The 20120-nt window shown below is 39.4% G+C and overlaps 1 protein-coding gene across 1 annotated transcript; it reads left to right on the top strand.

Annotated features, from left to right (window-relative positions):
• Positions 1-9006: 9006 nt before the first annotated feature.
• On the top strand, positions 9007-19060 carry LOC106855870 (dipeptidase 2-like). The gene is made up of 11 exons (XM_014880850.2): positions 9007-9201; positions 10806-11085; positions 11876-12002; positions 12477-12606; positions 12926-13067; positions 13511-13580; positions 14068-14244; positions 14744-14831; positions 15429-15504; positions 17151-17286; positions 18557-19060. Exons 2-11 carry the CDS (start codon positions 10952-10954, stop codon positions 18740-18742), a joined length of 1266 nt encoding a protein of 421 aa, XP_014736336.2. The 5' UTR covers positions 9007-9201; positions 10806-10951; the 3' UTR covers positions 18743-19060.
• The last annotated feature ends 1060 nt before the right edge of the window (positions 19061-20120 follow it).

Raw genomic sequence — 20120 nt, 5'->3', positions numbered from 1 at the left:
TTGTTTTTGTTTTTTTTTTAGCAGAAATTTTATTAAAGATTAATGGCTCAGTTATTGTGATTTTAATGCTTACTTATAGAAACAGTACCTATGTTTTAGAAGGTACTAAGTAGGTTAGTTCTAATGGTTTGTTTCCTCGCATTTCACAAGGAATTCTGCAGGCAGTGAGGAGGAAACAAAGTTTAGGCAGACACTATGAGTACCTGCACACGGTGATTTATGGATGCAGCACAGCTGCCTGAAAAGAGGAGCACCCACCTCTATTTTCAGTGGTTACAACTCCAGGCTCTTGGTCAGAATGGGGCACCACTGGCTCTTGTGAATGGGAGGCTTCCACTTAATCTTAGAAACGAAGTTCAGGAGCTGGGAGTTGTCCTGCCTTGCGATTATTTCCTAAGCTCTTGTTGAGAGGTGACAGCGCTGCCTTCTGTAGCCTGCTCTGATTAGACCCTGGCTTCAGGCTGATCTGGAGCTCAGTCCCTCATTTCCCTCACAGCTTTGGGGTGGTTACAGGGGGAGGCCAGGGATGGAAAGATGTCTAAGCTGCAATGGGAAAAATCATCTCCCCTTGTCCTGAGCAGATCACCCCAAGTGCTGTGCACAGGACCCCAGAGACCTCCCACACCTTAAAGTCCTGCAGTTCCCCAGTGTCCTGTGTGTTTGCTGGGATCTCTGAATGGACGGGGCTGTGCTGCAGCCCGAGTGCCATCTGCTGACATTTCTCTCCTGTGCCGCCCTCAAACATTCTTCCCTCAAACCCATTCTTCCCTTCCTTTCCCTTAAACATTCAGTCAGTTCATCACTTATCTCTGCCTGCTGTGGCTCTCTCTCGTCCTTATGCACACCCACCCCCCACCCCCCTTAAATCATGAAACTTAAATATGTTTTCCTTTTTCCTTTTGTGATAGTATGTGACCACTGTAAGGTTACTTTTTGTAATATTGTTCATATAACTACATGTAACATTTTAGAGAAGGCTATTGGAAGTGATTTCAATGGCTGTCTTTGTATTTTTGATATTTGGAGGTTTTGTGTTTTGTTTTTTCCCCCTTTTCTTTAGTGGATAGTCATATCAGAAAGAATTATTAAAAAAGAACCTGTAATTTTCACAGCAAATGAGAACATGCATTTTAGTCTTTTAGTGGGTCTGGAAAAAGCAATAAAATCTGCAACATGTGTGCTTTCTACTGCAGGGGATTTGAGACAATGCAAGCAGGATTTTAAGAATTGTTTGTATGTGTCACCTGCAGAACAAACACAGCTTTGCAGATCTGAAAGATCTCATGGCACACTAAGCAGAGCATGGGCAGGGAATAGCACAGTTCTGGCAGTGAGGAGGGACAGATCATAGGTTTGTTTGGATTTGTAAAAAAAAATAAAAATAATTCAACAATTACCTAAATTCTTACAGGAGGAACATTCCAATTCTCTGGAAGTGTTGTAACTGGGGCAGGGGGAAGAAAGGTGAATATTCTGGATAGAAAGTGGCAGTCACCTGCTGAATTAGACATCCAGAAAACTATGTGCAGGAACTCAGCCTGTTTTCATTAGGGAGCTGAGATGCTGCAAATTTGATTTCATATGGAGCTTGGCTGGTGGGGAAGTACTCCTGGCTGGCCTTACTCACAAGGAACTAATTTCCAGTGTTAATTTACACGCTTTGTTGAAAACTGAAAACTTATCCTGAAAGTATGTTTACCATGGCAGTGAAAAATTTTACAAAGGTGAAGATTCCTTCTTTTTCTTTTAATGTGCCACTTCTCAGCTGCTTTAAATCATGTGTTTTTGACAGTGAGGAATCTCCTGTCCCTGAGAATTGCCAATCCAAATAGAGTCAGAAGGGAACTGGCCATGCCAAGACAAAGTACTTGCCATAAGACCTGTTCATTAGTCCAACTAGCAGGAGAAGGTCAGGTCACTTAAATAAGTACAGGAGCACAAATAGCGAGTGAGCCTGTAATGTCTGATTTGCTGGGAACATTCACACTATGTGTGGTATTTTAAAATTCACAGTGTTTCATCTGGAAACCAGAAACAATTAATACCCTGTGGATCGAGCTGCATGAAATATCTCAGCTGTAAAAATTTTGCTTTTCTTTAGAAACTCTGTTGCTTCTTAGATGAAGACAAAAAATACTTAAACATGAGTGGGAGGATGTAGCAAAAGGACACTGACTAGTCTCTGTGAGAGGAAAAAAAAGTAGAAATCTGACAGCCATCACTGATGATCAAGATCAAGAATGAATTGGAAGGCAGATGCTGTTGCTTTTGAGTTGATTTGGGCTAAAAGCATTGAATTTTTATCCCTGACTAAACAGGCATCAGATGTGTCTTGTTGAGAGAGGATAGTACTGGACCTCCATGAACAGATTTGCAATCCCAGAGTAAGGAGAAGGGTGGGAGAACACCAATCCTAAGAATAAATGTGAGGGAAAAAACCCCAAAACATTAAATAGTAGTATTTAAATGGTAACATTTTTAGCTTGTGTAGGTACAAACTAATTTGTCCATTTTCTGATTGCTAATGGGTGCTTCAGCTCTTAATTGCACTGAATATCTGGCATGTTGTAAACCACTCCTACTGTTTTGGTAGTTATGGTTCAGCTTTTTGATACTTGTGCATTAGCTCTCAAAGCCTCTTGACTTTTGAGTGGAAGGAGGGCACTGAAGCCTAACAACAAGCAAGAACCTTAGTGTCACACTTTTCTGTCTCTCTGGAGAATGTGGGCTACATCTCAGATTCAGATCCGTTTAAAGAAAAACAAATATCCAGATCAAAAGCCTGTTTGTGGCTTCAGGTTCAGCAGCTGTTAGTGCTTTTTGAAAGGCTGATGCAGGCTGAAAAGCCCTTTAGGCTGACCTAGATGGAACGGGGAAACAAACAGTGGTAGGTCAGAAATCTTTGCACTTGGCTCACACCAACCCTTTCCAGTCATGATCCCGAGTGGAAAGAGAAGGTGCAGTGGCCATCCCTCCCGAAGTATGATCCCAAGAGAGGCAGGAGGTCGTGTTGACTGCTCTGCATATTTGTCCCCAAAAATGAGAGTCCAGATTCAATTCACTTCCAACTCCACATAATCCTTTTCCTGAGTTGCACTTAGATAGCCCCTAAAGGAACTGGAACCTTCATCCCCCTACAGGTTCCTTGTCCACCAGGCCCCAAGCAGAGCTCCATGGGGTAGTCTGGTCATGGAGGAGCTGTGATAAAGTGCTGCAGCAAGTGCAAAACTCCCAGGGCCAGAGTAAGTAAATCCTTTCATCTTTTGTGAGCTATAACCTTTGAGTCTCTTCAGTGAAGGATCAGAATTGAACTTATGCATCTCACTCTGGCCATGAAGTCCTCACACGACTTTTCTGTGTCATTCTTACTGGACAGGTAGCTGGTTACAAATACCCTACAAATTCCTTTTGACTTGCCTAGAATTTATAATAAAAATAGAACAACTTCATTTAAACAGACAAAAGCATTATATCCACACTGTTTCCAAACTTTCTTCTGCAGTGTAATTTTTGATAAGGCAGGTAAAATTGTTTAACAAAGTTTGTTATTCATTTATGACCAACAAACCGAGTAAAGAATCATGATTTTGGTTCTCACAGAAATTATGTTGGAGAGAAGAGAAGATTGTTTGGCATAGAGCGTTGGCAGATACCTATAAAACTAGGACAGGAATACATCAAAACCATAATAAACCTCAAAACAGGATGCTTGTAGATGCTTATTTAGTATTCTGTAGGGAATAAGGAACGTATTTTGGCTTATGTCAACAGATTCAAGACAATGTATCTCTTCCTGTGGGCTCCTGTGGTTTTGTCAGAGGCGACAAAGTGATGTGAGTGATCTCTCACAGTTTGGCCTGAACACAGAAGAACAAGATGTCTTTATCTGGGTCCTAACGTGATGCATTTGTAAATACATATGTGCCTCTACACAAAGGACAATCAGATCCCAGTGCAGAGTCTGGGACATCCTGTGCAGTGGAAGCCAGAAGCACAAAGTCACCCTGCAGAGATGCTGCTCCCCTGTTCAGCACCAGACCTGGTGTTTATGTGAAGGAAGGAAAGGACATAGTACAGCTTCAGTGGAGTGTGTGAGCTTGGCACACCCTGATCTGAAAACCAGATCATTCTGTGATCTGAGAACATTTAGTTAGCTTCTCATGGTGATAAACTGATTTAAGGCCAGTTCACAAATCTGTTTTTTCTACGTGTACATCAACTTGACTTTACTAAACTGTTTGGGTAAGATCACTTGTTCATTCATCTCTTAGCACTTTTCTATCTGTAACAAGATGTGCTGTTAACTGGCCAGCTCTGCAGCATAACAAAATCCTGAAATAGTTCTGGGAAAGTCCTGGTGTCTTGCTGTGCAAATAACCCTTTTACTCAGTCACTCCAGACTGTATCACAAAATGCTGCCTGTTACAAAAGGAGAGATGTAAGTGTACATGCTGTTTTTTAATACCATCTTAACAAAAAGTTTCCATGGTGATTTGCTCTCATTGCTGCAAGGGAGCTCTCTTTACAAGAGAACCATGGCAAATTCCTATCTACTGCCTCATTGAAATTATTGCCAAATTCCTCAATTAAAAAAACCCTCTTCTTAGCATCACAATATGTTGTGAAAAATACCTCAGAAATAATGGATCCTAAATTTTCTGGTGTAATAAAAAAATCCCAAGACAAAAGTACTTGGAAGTTTCTTAACACTTATGTTAAAAATATATATATATACTTAGGATCTCTTATTTGCACACAGCTCTGAATGTTTAAGAGCATCTGATTGTGCTTCATGTCAGATTGTGAGGCAGCTAACTTAAAACAATTGCAGTATATTCTAGATTTTTCTGAAAGTCTCTGACAGACTGAATGAGTGACTTTACTTAGTTTCCAGTTTGTTCAGTGTGGTCTGGACAAGAGACACAACCAGTCAATTTATTTACATGTTCCATTTAGCTTCTTTTCCTGCTTCTGAGGCAGGAAAATAAACATTACCTGTAAATGTGCCCAGCACAGATGTTTGCAGATACACTGCAAAGAGAAGTTATTGCTTGAGCCTTTTGAAATTGCTAATGAAGAGACTGGCACACAACTGATTATTTAGAAAGCTGGTATAAGAACCTACACTCTTCTAATATCCTAGCATGTGCTGACAAGCTTGCAGTTAAAGGTGCTTGAGAGCTTCTACTCATAAGCACAGGAATGAATAAGAAATCAGGCCTTGCTCAAGGATTACCTGGATACCATCTACAGATCAGGCAAAGATGAGAATTTTTAAGCATCCCTCCAAAATCAAAGCAAAGTCTTTGAAACACAAATTTAAAAAAATAGACCCGTTATTAGGTGACAAAAATGAAGCTAAGTAGACATGCTCTAAACTGGATTTTCTCATTGATACCAAAATGATTGGGTGTTCTCAGAAACCCGTGCTCAATAGGAAACGTGGCATTCAGTGGAGCTTGCTGCTCTGCCTGGCTGTGGGTGCCTAATGCCACAAGGGCAGCAGCTGCTTTAAATAGATATGAATGGCTTTGTTCTTCCTGAAAAATTGGAGTGGGAAGTGGAAGAAATACAGCTTTGAGAATTCTGCTTTTAGACAGGAAAGTATTTTTTTTTCCTTTTCTTTTTTTAAGTGTTTCTGGAAGCCTTTTCAGATAAAATTCTCAAACTGAGTAGGCAACAACTTCTGTTGTCCTTGACGCTTTCGTGACCTCTTCAACTGCCTTCCAAAAACATTTTTCCTTTTATTCCCTTGGGTGGGGGAACAACCTCCAAATTAAGGAGCCCACACCTCTGAAACAAGCTAGTTTGCATCCTGGTTCTCAGAAGTTGTCTCCAGTCCTGCCAACTAGCAATCTGTCATCAGGTCACAGACTATGTATTATTTTAATGAGGAAGCTCCTGCCACTTCGTGGCAAGAACTTTCACCTTGCTTGAATTGAAAGAGTTAAACTGGATACTTGATACCTTTGTAGAACAAATGCATAGCTAAACAAACAGAGGCCTTGCTTGGTTTGCTTTGCTATTTGGGCATTATCAGTTGTAAATATTACTGCTGTTTTAAAATAAACATAATATAAATTACTAGATAAGCTTATTGAAGCTATTTTTTTTTCCACTGCTGCTTTCTCCATCTTTCTTTCCAAGAAAGTACAGAAATCAATTCTGTCAGAGTATTAAGCCAGGAGAACCCACAGCAACTCTGGTATTTTTAGAAAAACTTGCTGACAAGACACATTGATGGGTGTCAGAATAGTACTAATTCGTGTTCATCTTGAAAGGTATCTGCTTTCATTATGGTCTATTTGCTTTCAGCTGTAGGCAACATTCAGCTCTAGATTCCTTCTGAGGAGCTTTGGTGATATCTTCACGTGCTTCATGAAATCTTTTCTCTGTGAAGAAAAAACTTATCTTGGTACTTCCTGCTTCTTTTGTGTTTGGTAACTGGTGCCAGTTGATGTGGCTCTGTATGTTCATGTCCTGAGAGTGTATGGCATCCTCTGAACTGCCTTCAGGATGCTGCCCAAATTAGTAGTGAAATTGGAAGCAGAACAACACTGCAAAACGTTTTTTACTGACTTGGTTTTTAAGCTCTTTGATCTCCCAAGATTACTATTTCTCATAAGGCCTCATCTAAGAAATAAATTGCAACCATGCTGATTTAAACAGATAAAGGAGCTCCCATCACCACCCTCTCCGAGTGTGAACTCACATCATTTTAGGACCTGAAACTAATGCTGAGATGAGTAGAAGAAACAGATGGAATTCAATTTGCAATAGTGAAGTCTGCCTGTATTGCTATTTTTATGCAAACTGAAATCCCGGTACACAGGATTTCCTTTTCCTAACATGTTGTAACAGTTTCTAATTAAAACACTGCTACCTGCACTCGAGAAATGCCAAACTGACTGCCCTGGAGACTGCAATCTTCACACAGAAGTAAGACAGCAATTTGAATACTTGATAAGCAGGACTTAAAATACTATGTTAATGTGGCTTGTCTCTAAGCAATTGCAATTCGGTTTTGAAGCTGATTCACACACAAAACTATATCCATCCCAAATGCTGAAGTGCTATTATGTAGTGTAGTTGATGCCAGGAGCTGGTAGAAGAGGAGAACTTTATAGAAAACAAAATTGCAGTTAGAAATGACTGCTGCAATAGGCATCTGCCTGCACAAAGTCCTACTTTCCCAGCTGTAGTCATTTACAGTTCAATCTGTGCTGATAGTAAAAACTATCAGTGGTTTGGATGTGTAAGTACTGAAATTAATGAAGATGCTCTGGGCTGGAACAAGCCTTCCTAGTGGGAAAAGTAGTTCCAACACATAATGTTATCCCTCTGCTTCCTGACAGCAGCTGATTTGAGTGTGGGTGCTGCAGTTCTCTTATGGCTTCTCAGCTTGCTCCAAAATATGTGTGAGGTGAATATGACATGGTATAAACATAGAGATAGCTATTATCAGGGAGAGACAGCTGTGTAACAACATTCTGGACTATCAGGATTGCTCTTGGGATATTTATTAAGAGACCAGTCCCACCAGATGAACTCTGCAGGAAGAATGTACATCACAAATGCCACATCGTAAGAATAACAATACACAGACAGCTGCTAACACTAATCCAGGGCTATTGGAACAAAATTATAGAAGAAACCTCACTGTGAGCATTTGGCATTCAGCAGCTTTAAAAATCAGTTATGTTCTGAATCTGCAAAGAGGTGAGCTGTTAAAAGTGCAAGAAGATGCTCAGTGGCTCTGCAAAAACTGTTGTTGAACAAAGAGTTGTTGAGCTTATGGAAATCAGATCAGATATTTATCTTGACTTTGCAAGGAGAGAAAATTCAGAAAATGGGAAAAATAAATTGCAAGTAATGATTGTTATGTGATATTTCCTTACTCTGGAAGACAGAGATGAGAATCTGAAAAGTTTAAAATTAACAATGAAATATGGGCTAGAACTAGACCACAAATGGAAAAGGAATCTGAACCTGACAATTGCTGCTTTAATTGAAATACAAAAGATAGTTTCCTGTCATGGGCATAATAATGGCTCTTGCCTGGATCAAACTTCAAATTAGAAAGAGAAAATATTTGTCTTTTGTCTTGTTACTTCATTTGTATTATTTAGGGTTCTCAAGTCCACAGAAGTGGATAGTAAATATTTATAACTGAAGTTTGTCAAATTAGTAATGTGAAGCAGAATTCCCAGGGATGTGGGGGCTTCTGTTTAAGTTTTCCAGTTAGTGGGAATTAGTGTTCCACTTAAAATACAACTTGCACAACGGGTCTGTGGGAGATTTGTTCATGAGATTGGTCATTTCTCTACAATGGAATCATAAACAAAAGCATGATGCCCTTTTGGTTTCCAATACAAAATATGAAGAGAAATAAAAATTATGATAAGCAAACCTCATTTCTTGTGAAACTCTAGCATCAGTGTTTTGCATTCATTTCTTTGTTTCTGAACTTTCATGTTTGCAAGGGAGTGAAAAGCTACAGTAAGTTCAGAGACATAATTATTTTTGGAAAGGTCACCAGTAGCTTGTGACTGTTTTGACCTCTACAAGTATAATACAATGGCACTGTAAGTCCTGAATAAAATACAGGAGGTATAGTAACAAGAGGTAGATATTTACTGGCTTAAGCGTAGTCAATGTGAATAAGCAAGCACTGGAGCAGGGGCCTGGGAAGATTGTATGATCTATTTCATTGAGGATATCAAAATTTCCACTGAGTGAGATCCTGAGCAACCTGATCTAACTTTGGAGTTACCTTTCCCGGGACCAGGTGGCTGGACTAGATGACCCCTTCCAACCTGAATTATTCTGTGGTGAGAGGCACCTATTTCTGACCAATACAGTGATTTTAACACATCATCTGCTAGTGAACAGAGGCACTGTGGACTGCACAGCCGGGCTGCCACGAGAGGGAGGAAATGGGTTTTTAGCAAGGCATAGCAAAAGCCTTGTGGGGCTCCCAAGGGGGTGTAGCTGAGCTGAAAGCTCACACACAGACCTTGCATCTCAGAAAGTGGCAATTTCCAAATGCCTGCGTGTGTGCAGCCTGTGACACGAGCTAAAGAAACAGAGGAGGTTTCCTGGGTGCTGCTGTGATGCCAAGCAGATCCAGTGCCAAGCTGTAGCTGCTGTATCCAGCACAGCGGAATGTGGATTTCGGCTCGGCTGCATTATCTGAAGCAGGTAACTGCTCCAAGGAGCCTCTAGATAAACAAAAGTAAAGCTATAAATCTTATTTCAGCTCCCACTTCTCAACTCTGCTCAGCCAACATGGGAAAAAGCTGTGTGGGTTTTGTACTTTAAATGTTGTTTAAATAGGGATGCTAATATGCCATGTTCTTAATTTTGTGTAGTGCTTGCAATGCTCTTTCAATTTTCAAGTACTGATCTCTGAACGATGATTTAATTGTGACTCTTTTTTTATACCTAAACAGTTTCAACAACAAATGAGTCTTACTGTTAAAGTATAAAGAATATATCACATGAAACTAAGATGCTTTGATATAGAAAATCTATAGAAAATTCTTGTAGCTACAAAGAATTGCATTTTTGTACACAGGAAAGAAGTTTGGTAATGTATAGATAAAAATAATTTATTCTAGCAGTCAAGCCACAGGAAGAACACCTAGTTCCTGCTGAAAAATATTCCTGAAAATTCCTGTTGAATTCAGGAAAAAATGGTAAATATTTGGATCAAAATCTACAGTGTGTATCAGTTTTTATAGCCTCAGAACAGTTTTATTGTGTGAACAAGGTTTGCTACTTTCTCATTAAGCAGTTTGAACTGACACATTATATGAACTTCTATAACTATAGGAGACCAGAGCACATAATAAGCTATAAAATCTTAGTTTTTCCTTTAGAGCCCTTTTGTCAGGATCTGGAAAAGTTCTGAAGATTCAGGCTGCATATCTGACCTGTATTTTGGCTTGAGGAATTTGCAACCAAAACACATCTACAGAAACTAATTTGCCTTTGTGATACTAACTTGTCAGAATTCTTCAGCTCAGGCAGTTTTTTGACCTTTGTTTTTTAACATTTTGCGTGCTGAGCTGCCACAAACAAATTTAACATTTTCTAGATTAGACATACAAAGATTTTTTTCCCTGTGGTAACAAAGTATGCACTTGTGGTGAAAGGGAAGTCTGTATTTGTGCTTTGACATTTGAGGGAAATCTCTATGGTCGCCATAGAGCAGAAAAGAAACAACTTTATCTTTCTGTTTTGTAGAAGTGCTGTGCCACTAAAGTTCTTGGGTCCCACAATGCATGTATATTTCTGATGCATATATATGGAAGAAAAACTTCTAAGACTGTACTATTGGAGGAAAGATTTTGAGGATGGTTGTGTTTCTAGCAATCACTGTTCCTTTCATCCCATCTGATGTTCTGTGTGTTTTAAGAAGACAGTTTACTCAGAGGCAGTTCACCTCTCAGCTTTCTCACAAAACAGCTTCAGTGCTCATTTCAGAGTAGGTTTCCCACAGAAAGAGAACAAGCAAGTTAACATAATGAAAAAACGATCTTCTTCTGCTATGTTGGAAGCTGTTTTTGGGAGTTGTGAGTCCAGGGTGTAGCAGGCTCAGCCTGCCAGCTCTGACTGAGCAGTTGGTTCTCTTCAGCACTGAGCTGGTGGCAGCAGCAGAGTTTAAGGAGAGGTCATATGTGCAAGAGCACAACAGCCAGAGGCCCTAAAATCTTTGGGAGAATGTAGCAGTTTGAGAGGTTCCAATGCTACCTTCCCTTCTGTTTACTATTATTTCTTTGTTTTTTTCTTTCCTCCTCCAGAATTCACACCAGCCTTATCAGGAGAGGCATTCTACTCTGCCTGCACTGTTAAGCCTACAGCCTCTGCAGACTGGACTGCTGCTGTTTCATTGTCATCAGTGAACAATTGTGGTATCCCTGTGCTCTAGCACTTTTTCCACTGGAAAATGGGAATGAAGACAAATACAGCAAAGTTTTTGTGGCTGCTGATGTTCTTCTCTGATATTGTGCCATTCAGCTGTGAGAAATCAATGAGAGAAAGAGCTATTGAGCTGATGCAAGATACACGTTTGATCGATGGGTATATAAAATATGTTCAATTAAACTCTCTTTGTGAGTCCTGACAAGTGAGGAGGAAATGCTGAAATGTGTGTAGATTAGCAGAGACATGGGCTGTTACGAGCACGTAGCACTGAGCTACTCTTGCAGTGATACATTGGGAAGGAATTTTGGTTCAGAGGATACTTAAAGTAGGATTGTGTTATTCTAAACACTGTTGTGATTTTCTGGCCAGGTCTTATGGTTTAACCCCAGCTGGCAGCTGAGCCCCACACAGCCATTGCTCACTTGTCCCTCTGGTGGAATGAGAGGATCAGAAAAGTAAGAAAACTTGTGAGTTGAGACCAAGACAGCTTAATAAAGAAAACAAAAGCCACACACAGGAAAAGCAAAACAAGGAATTAATTCACTATTCCCACGACTAAGGTGTTCAGCCATCTCCAGGAAGCAGGGCTCCATCACACATAACATTTTCTTAGAAAGATAAACATTGTGATTCTGAATGTCCCCTGCCTTCCTTCTTCTCCCCAGCTTTACATGCTGAGCATGACTCAATTGATCTGGAATATCCCTTTGGCCAGCTGGGGTCAGCTGTCTCAGCAGTGTCCACTCCCAACTTACTGTACTCCCAATCTGCTCGCTGGTGGGACGGGGTGAGAAGCAGAAAAGGCAGAAAAGAAGAGAGACTTTTAGGCATCTATTGCTGCAAGGATTATTGGCAATTAATGGTCTAAACAGTGGAAGAAATTACACTTGGGTTAGAAAGGGACCAACTAATTTCTGTCATAAGTCCTATTCGTTTTCCATTCTAGCCACAATGACTTTGCACTGCAGCTGAGAATACTTTACCAAAATAGGCTCAGCAGAGTCAATTTAAGAGAACTCAACACGACCCACACAAACCTTGTGAAACTTCAGGCTGGTTATGTGGGAGCTCAGGTATGTACTGCTGTGGTGGTGAGGCTCAGACAATATTTCTACATTTGCTTCCTTCCCATCCATAAAAGTACTCCTAGCCCTGATTTTGGTTCTTTATGTTGAAAAATAAAAAAATTAATAGACCTGAAAAGCCACAGACCCTCTTTCATGTCTTTCAAAAGTTTGGATTTTATAATTCAGGTACTCCTAATCAAAACAGCAGTATTTGTATTGTGATATATAAATTAAGGAAGCTTATATTCGCTTTCCTGCATGTACTGTGGAGTAGCTGAGTGTATCAGGAGGCCTTAATCATGTCTGGAGTGGGTGCCCTTGCCTTGCATCATAACTCTTTCTTTGGGGAAAAGGCTATAGTGGCAACTCCCTTGTAAACTGCAGGAAGTTATTTTGCTCTGTGCTCCTGAACTATGAGCAAACAGAAGTTTCCAAGTCAAAACACAAATTACCTGGTTTGCTTGTCGATGTCTCTTTCAGTTTTGGTCAGTGTATGTTCTTTGCAGCGCTCAGAACAAGGATGCTGTGCGCCTGACCTTAGAGCAAATTGATGTTGTCAAGAGGATGTGTAACAGCTATGAAGAGCTGGAACTCGTGATGACTTCCCAAGGTGAGGCTCCTTCTTGTAAAAGAATTTTTTAAAATGTGATTGTAGGAGGTATGTACAGAGAGATGAAAGCAGGCAAGTTATCCTGCTTTAAAGAGTAACTTCAACATTTCCTCTGAACCACAGCCACTGACTGTGCACTGCCCTGGTCCACTGCAGTCATGAGAAAATTTACCATATAAACATGTACTCTGTAAGCTCCACTTCTATAAAAATGTTTTTATTATTGCTTGCTATTTACACAAACAATTGCGGTTCAGTAGTGCTGGCTTCTAATCTGTCATGGAATTACTTTGGAATTATCTCCCTTTGTGTTTTCCAGGTATCTCTGACAGTAGAAGGATTGCATGTTTGATTGGAATAGAAGGTGGCCACTCCATTGACAGCAGTTTGGCAACACTGAGGATGTTCTATGACTTGGGTGTTCGTTACATGACTTTAACACACTCCTGCAACACTCCTTGGTAACTATTGTGCATATTTTTGTGTGGCTGCCTAATGCAAAGCAGTGGCAGCTGCATGGTAGAATTGTGGATTCAACACAACCTTATCCTGTGAAAGACTTTGAATCAAGTCAAGGTGATAGGTTTTGGAGGTAAATCATTTGCCATTTGTACAGTGGGAGACTACATCTATTATCTAGTGCTTGTTATGATCATAATTTGGACACTTGACAGTCTGCTTGTCTTAAATTCCTTCACAAATATCAGCATTAGTGAACCTGAAAGCAGTTATGAACATAAAAAGCACTGCCTGAACAAGATACCTATTATGTAGCTCATTATCCCCACATTTGGCTATGTGACATTGTAATCATTTTTCTAGTGTGTAGTGTAAGTTTTCAGCTGCTGGTACTGTATTCTCCAGAATAACATGATGTTTCTCCTCCCTTACTCCCCCTTTTAAGGTCTGAATCATCATCTAAAGGAATACACAGCTTTTATCCCAATGTTACTGGTCTGACTGCGTTTGGCCAAGTAAGGATCTTTCGAATGCTAATCTGGGCAATCTGTCATGCAGCTAACAACTTCTGGCCTTATCTTCTCAAAAGCAAATTGTCATTAAAAATTAATTACTGGAAGTTCTTGATAGTTAGGAGGTGATCAGGATTTAAATTCCCTGTGATGTTTCCTAGGGTAAAAGAAGTGTTAGATTTAATTACAATTGTTTTAATACAGATTAGATGAACCCATATGTGCAAGCAGTAAGATGTGAATAACACTTCAAATGACTCATTTTAGATTGACTAAGTTTTGTAAGTTTTGAGCATGTGGTGGCATGCTGCCTAATTTTGAGTGAATAAATCACAAATGAATTAATAGGTACACAGAAACCAATACAGGCACAGCATGTTTATGACTAGCTGACAGCTGCAGAAATAATCTATCTGTTTACATACACCAGCTAAATGGCTTCCTTTCAGGAAACTTAATACTGACACTGTTGTCTGTACATCTGTTTTAGGAAGTGGTAAAGGAGATGAATCGCCTGGGTATGCTGATAGATTTATCTCACACCTCATACTCCACAGTAAAAGCTGCACTCAGTATCTCAAAAGCACCAGTAATTTTCAGCCACTCCTCAGCATTTTCTGTTTGCAATCACTCTAGAAATGTTCCTGATGATATCCTCCAGGAACTGGTGAGTGATATGGTACTTGGGTTTGCTTTTTGGAGGAAGGAATTTGTTGGTTTTGCTTCTTGGGATTTTGTTTTTTGTTTTAATGGCAATGTTTGTGTGGGCTGCAGCAAACGTGAATTCAAGTCATGATGTTTATTTTCCACCTCCTCATTCCTGCATTTGATTTAGAAGCAGATCCTTGAGCAGCAGCTTACAATTGCTTCTGAGACATTTTCTTTGGGTTGTGTTTAGCCTTTGACTACAAAAATGAATTGTTTGCAAATACTTCGAAATTCTGGTTGAGTTTGTTTGATGTAATCACTACACTTTGGCTGATTCAGTCTACATGAAATAAAACGAACCCAGGGAAAAGGGCAGGGAGCCAAAGCCTTGTGTTGCCATCTGAACTTAGTGTTGCTGTTCTCACTGATGGGTGAACATGGAAGATTTTACATAAGGTGTCCATGAAGTTTGCAGGGCACAAGTGTTCACTCATCACCTGTCTCTTCATATCTTACAGAAAAAGAACAAGGGAATTATCATGGTGAATTTCAATGCAGATGTACTGGCCTGTGGCAGAAAAGTTGTTACTATTTCTACCCTTGCAGGTTTGATGTTAATATACTGTACTTTGTGTGGGTTCTACGGATTTGTATAAATAATATGAATATCCTGGTGCATACATAATTTTCAAGGTCATGTAAATTACACTGTTTGTTTATTCCATCCACACCTTAGCCCAGCTCTAGGTACTTTTTGAGCTAACACTCATTAAACAATAACACGAGGTACAAGATGTGTGTGTAGCTGGAGGACACGATGCTCACAAACAGAGCCAACAACCATTAATCCCAAAGTAGTTGTTACTGTCTGGAAAACACCTTAAGCCTATGTAATTAACAGTGGGAAACATAGGTTTGTAATAGATAATGAGAATTATAATAATAATGAGAATTCTATTGGTATAAGGGCTACCTGTTAGGAATGAATGTGCTGGTCATGTCTCTTTCCTCATTTGCATTTCATCAGGCTAGTTGTTATTTTGAAGGTTGAAGCCCGATGGGGTCTCTTTTGACTCTTTAAAAAAGGATTTGTTCAAGAACCCATGATTAAGGAGAGCTGTGACCTAGTGCCAATATGTGTGAACTGTAACATTTAATTTTTGCTAGATGCTTAGATGTTGTTTTCTTGATATTTTCTTTCAGATCATTTTGACCATATAAAGGAAATTGCAGGCTCAGAATCGATAGGAATTGGTGGTGACTATGATGGAGTGGAACGGTTAGTAAAGTTGTGCATACATTGACATCTGCTCCTTAAATTATGTGGGTTTTGATTCATTTAAAGGAAAAAAAGAAGGCAGACTAAAAAAAACCAGTATCAGATTATCTTGTAATGAGCACTAAACCAAATTTGGTGAAAGAGGGGCACAATGATTCCTTTTTAGAACTGCATGAAGCAGTGCTACAAATGTAGGAATGGATCCTCATGTCCTGTGAACTCTGACACTGTGTGTTCTAGGTGGTGGTTTGTGCATACAAAACCAGTGATAGAGGTTGTTTTTCTCCAAAAGCCACAAATGAATGACAGAAAAGCTGCCTCAACCTTTGTGTGGTAAATGGCTCAGTCTAGAGAGATGCTGCAAAACTTTCCTCCACTGCCCTTGGGGAAAGCCCAAAGAGTTTGGGTGCTGTGAAACCACTCCTGCTTTTGGGGCTTGGGAAATGTTTGAGGCAAGCAGAGCCTGGTGAGCAGCCTACCACAAAACCTCTCCTCACTCCTGGACTTCTGCAGTTACAGCACAGGAAATAAAGGCAGATTGGCTGGCATTTGCTGCTGTAACTCTAAACTTTTTTTTTTCTTTTTATCTTTCTGTTAAAGCATTATCTCCTTTTCCTTTTTTTTCTTTTTCTCCTGGAGTCAGGTTTGCTTGGGAATGAAAGTCAGTCAGGCTCCCACCTGTAAGGTACAAACACAAACCTATGGTGTCAGGTCCCATGATATCATAGCTCTGAAATATAATGTTCAAAATAAAAACACAGTTTGCAACAAAAGGACACATTTTATCACATGCATTTTCTCAAACACCATCAGTTAAATTCGTGGTGGAGTTCTCAAGGTTCTAATTCCTGCTAGTAATGCCACAGATTTTTTTGAGATATGCTTATCACCATATCTTCATGGAACAGAAAATAACAAAAATATTAGTTATCTTAAAACCATGGCAAATTCTCATGGAAATACAATTAAAAACAGCTGTTTAATGCAGGTTTTGCAGCTTTTTATTTCTAAATTATTTTTATTCTGAAAATAATTAGCACAAGGCATAGATGAGTTTTGCTTTTTATAATTTCTTTAGTGGAGGTCTCTGAATAGGTTTCTTTCCACTGCCTGAACAATTGGCTTAATTCAAATCAATATTATTATTCTAATTGTTTTGGTTTTTTTTGGAAAAGTACTTTGTAAACAACGGAGTTCACAAAATTGCCTGCAACTCCAGAGCTCACAGTGTGTTTTTAGGTTTCCTTTTGTTCTCAGTCACATGAGTGGATTGCCCCAAATTCATCTGTGATGCAGCTGTTTCCTCTTACTCTAAAGGCCAGATGGAAAGTGTGGATTAATGTATACATGAATTTCTGGTTATTTTTTCCCCTTTTGTTCTAATATCCTCCCATGCTGTTATTTTGCCTCTATAGAAGTGCATCTTCATTCCAGTTGTGTTCTGTTTATTGGGTCCTATGTGAAGAAAAAGCCTTGTGGTGTGTCCCAGTCCTGTTTCTGTTTGTCAGCTGAATTCTCAGAGGAAGAATTAGGTCCAAAGTGAGCTCACTTCAAAAGTCAATATGTGCAAAAGACTAATTAAAAATCTTTTTCTCCAACTTTTCAGTGATGTGTGTTGAATGTTCTCGTGTGACTCTTCCCAACAGCTTTCCTGAAGGATTGGAAGATGTCTCTAAATACCCTTCTTTGATAGAGGAACTTCTTAGAAGAGGATGGAATGAAACTGAACTGAAAGGAGTCTTAAGGGAGAACTTTCTCCGTGTCTTCAGGGAAGTAGAAAATGTAAGAATAAAATCCAAACTGAATCTTGAGTCTTACTAAGAGGGAAGGAGGAACTGCTGGTGTTTTGTTGTTTATTTTTGGGTGTGTTTTTTCTTTCTTTCTTTTTTTTTTCTTTCATTTTATGTGTTTTGCTTTGGAGGTTTTTTTTTTTTTTTTTGTTCAATGAGAGATATGAGGGAATGTAAGCACCTAATTCAGTAAATCCAAATGCTGGGAAAGAAACCAAGATGGCAAGAGAGTGTTAGCAGCATAAAGGAAAATGAGAGAGAGCAGACAAAGCTCTTTGGGAGTTTTTCTCTCTGCAGTAATCTGATAAACACACATCAGTGACTTCCAAATGGAATCACTTCATGGTTTGGAGAAACTGCGGATGTACCAGCATCACAGACTGGCTGTGTTCGCTGGGGCAGGAAGGAATGTTGACTCCTGCAAATCAATTTAATTCTTGTCATGGGATTGGGCTGCTGTTCAAAAGGCTTCTGCCATGGCCAGATGACTAACAAGCCATAAATATAACAAGTAGATCACAACGAGCTTTAAGTATAAATGGTAGAAGTTAATCCAGAAGGATGAGGGAGGAGAGGAGGGAAGGAGACTGAGTAAGACTAGGGCCCCCTCAATGGCAACTTTCACAAATGCCTCTGCTGAAACTTCCAGACTGCTTGTCTCCTACTGCTTTTATTTACAGGGTAGGTAAGCAGATATTACACACAAAGCCTTATAGACAAGTGACCTATTTCACAGTGACCTTTCTTCAACTTGTCTTTTTTGGGCATGTTGGATGAACAGAAATTAGGGAAATTTGCCCCATTCCAGTCAACCTGCCAAAATATCTACATAATAATGACTTCATTGTGTGGCAGCCTGACACTATGAAGAAGCTCAAATGCATCACACCTAATCAATCTGTGGGATTTAGTAATGTTTTTTCCCTTCTAAATTAGAGATGTTGAAGTTCTGTCTTGAGAGTTTGAGCTCACTTCAGGGAAGAAAGCTCATGAGTTTTTTGCTCCATATGTGGAGAGAGCCAAGACAAAGAACAGTCAGCCCTGTGACTCTTCCCTGTAATGTCGCTGTGCTGAATTATGGGAAGTGTTTCATAGGAATGCAGACAGCAGAATAATGATGTTGATTTCCTCACATTCAGATGTGGTTTTGCTACACAGTTTGAGCTGGGTAACTTGAAATACCATTGAATTTGCTAGCTGCATAAAGCTTTTTGCTGTTGTCCCAGTCTGACTTTCAAGGACAACCTTTTGAATTTTTGTAGGTGCGGAACTCTTTAGGAGTCATGGACGTAGGTGAAAGTGAAATTCTGCAAGAAGTACAAAATTCCTGTCGCCTAGACCTACGGAAGCCTCAGCTTCAGTCATCCACGTCCTTTGGATTTCCTTCTGTGGCACAACCTTTTAGTCTGACACTTGTATCATATTTAATGCTGCATTATATAGCATAAGATTTATGGAGTCTAGAAAGAGATTTATGGAGTACTCTGCAAAGCAACTACTTATCCTTCTGTGATTTGTTAACAGAAAACTATAATAAATTTTTAAACTTAATTTCTATAAATTCATCTGCATACTTGAAAAACCATGTAAATGATAAACGATGTAGCAAAAGCATTGAGATTTTGAAATGATAAATTCTGTATCCTCTCAGCTAGACAAGGACCAACATTGTTAGTGGAAAATATCCACATTTAAAGAAGAAATTCTGTAATACTTGATGCATGGTTTTGGTACCCTTACTGTGGAATAAAAACTGGAGTACAGAACCAGCAGTTCCACATAGGAACTAGAGATTATGATTAAGACATCTGTGCCAAGAAGTTTTCAAGAATTACTTCTTGTTAAACCATAAAACTTCCATCAATAGTTGATGGCTTACTCAGAGAAGGCCATCCCCTGCCATATGGAGAAGTCTGCTTTTTTGGTTTGCTTGTGGTTTTTTGTTTTTTAAGATGACAAGATGAGTGACAAACCTATTCCAGTTTGAACTGCTTGTCTACAACTAGCGTTAGAGACCCATTCTGCAGTACTAAACTCTTATTTTTGAACCCTGACTGGTTCTTATTTTTGAATCAGTTGACCAGTGGGCAACTGGACAGTTACTGCAGGATGGAGGCAGATCTCTTACTCTTCAAGTGCAGGCAACATTGTAGATACTTTTCTATAATTTGAGAACAGATGTTTGCAGCGTTTTCATGATGATGGGAGCAAGACAAGTCAAGACAAAGCAGGAATTCTGGCTGGTAAGAGGGTTGTGGAAATCTTTTTGACATTTAAACAATTATCCTTATCAGTAACGTGTTTTATTATTTCATTTCTATTCTGGCTGGCTAAAATCAGACCATGGTTAGTGGATTCATAGACATGAGATTAGACAGAGATCTTTTTATTTTAAATCTGCTGTTTTGACCTTTGGAATACTTTTTGAAATGCACAAGGTATGTGAGGTCAGAAGCTCCTGTTGCAGAGAAGAGCATATATTGAGATAGGCCTGTTCTTTGTAGGCTCAAAACTGACATTTTAGTCAAATATGCTGAGATTCATTATTAAATTATAAGATGGCAGCACTGTATCTTTGTAGGGCCAGTTCCCAGTGCTTGCTGGTAAATGCTTTCCCATTATATTTGCTGTTAATTGTGATTTTATGATCCATTTGTTAATTGCTGATATGACATCTACAGAATTTAGCCTTAGTGTAGAATAAAAGCCTTAGTGTAGAAGAAATTAAAATTCCTGTAATTGATCTAAGGAAAGTATTTGTAACCACACAAAGTATTTAACAACCAAAAGAGAAGGCTGAGCATGAACAGGATGTCAAAACAGCAC

This window comes from Sturnus vulgaris, chromosome 12 (assembly GCF_052056855.1).
Source record: "Sturnus vulgaris isolate bStuVul1 chromosome 12, bStuVul1.hap1, whole genome shotgun sequence".
Taxonomy (NCBI): domain Eukaryota; kingdom Metazoa; phylum Chordata; class Aves; order Passeriformes; family Sturnidae; genus Sturnus; species Sturnus vulgaris.
This window is presented reverse-complemented; position numbering and strand designations above follow the sequence as displayed.

What these genes read in the sequence shown, in the direction of transcription:
- LOC106855870 (XM_014880850.2), top strand. Translation starts at nt 10,952, where the DNA reads ATGGGAATGAAGACAAATACAGCAAAGTTTTTGTGGCTGCTGATGTTC. An exon ending in CACTCCTGCAACACTCCTTG is followed by an intron (nt 13,068 to 13,510) that starts GTAACTATTGTG and finishes CCCCCTTTTAAG; the next exon opens with GTCTGAATCATCATCTAAAG. An exon ending in TACTATTTCTACCCTTGCAG is followed by an intron (nt 14,832 to 15,428) that starts GTTTGATGTTAA and finishes ATTTTCTTTCAG; the next exon opens with ATCATTTTGACCATATAAAG.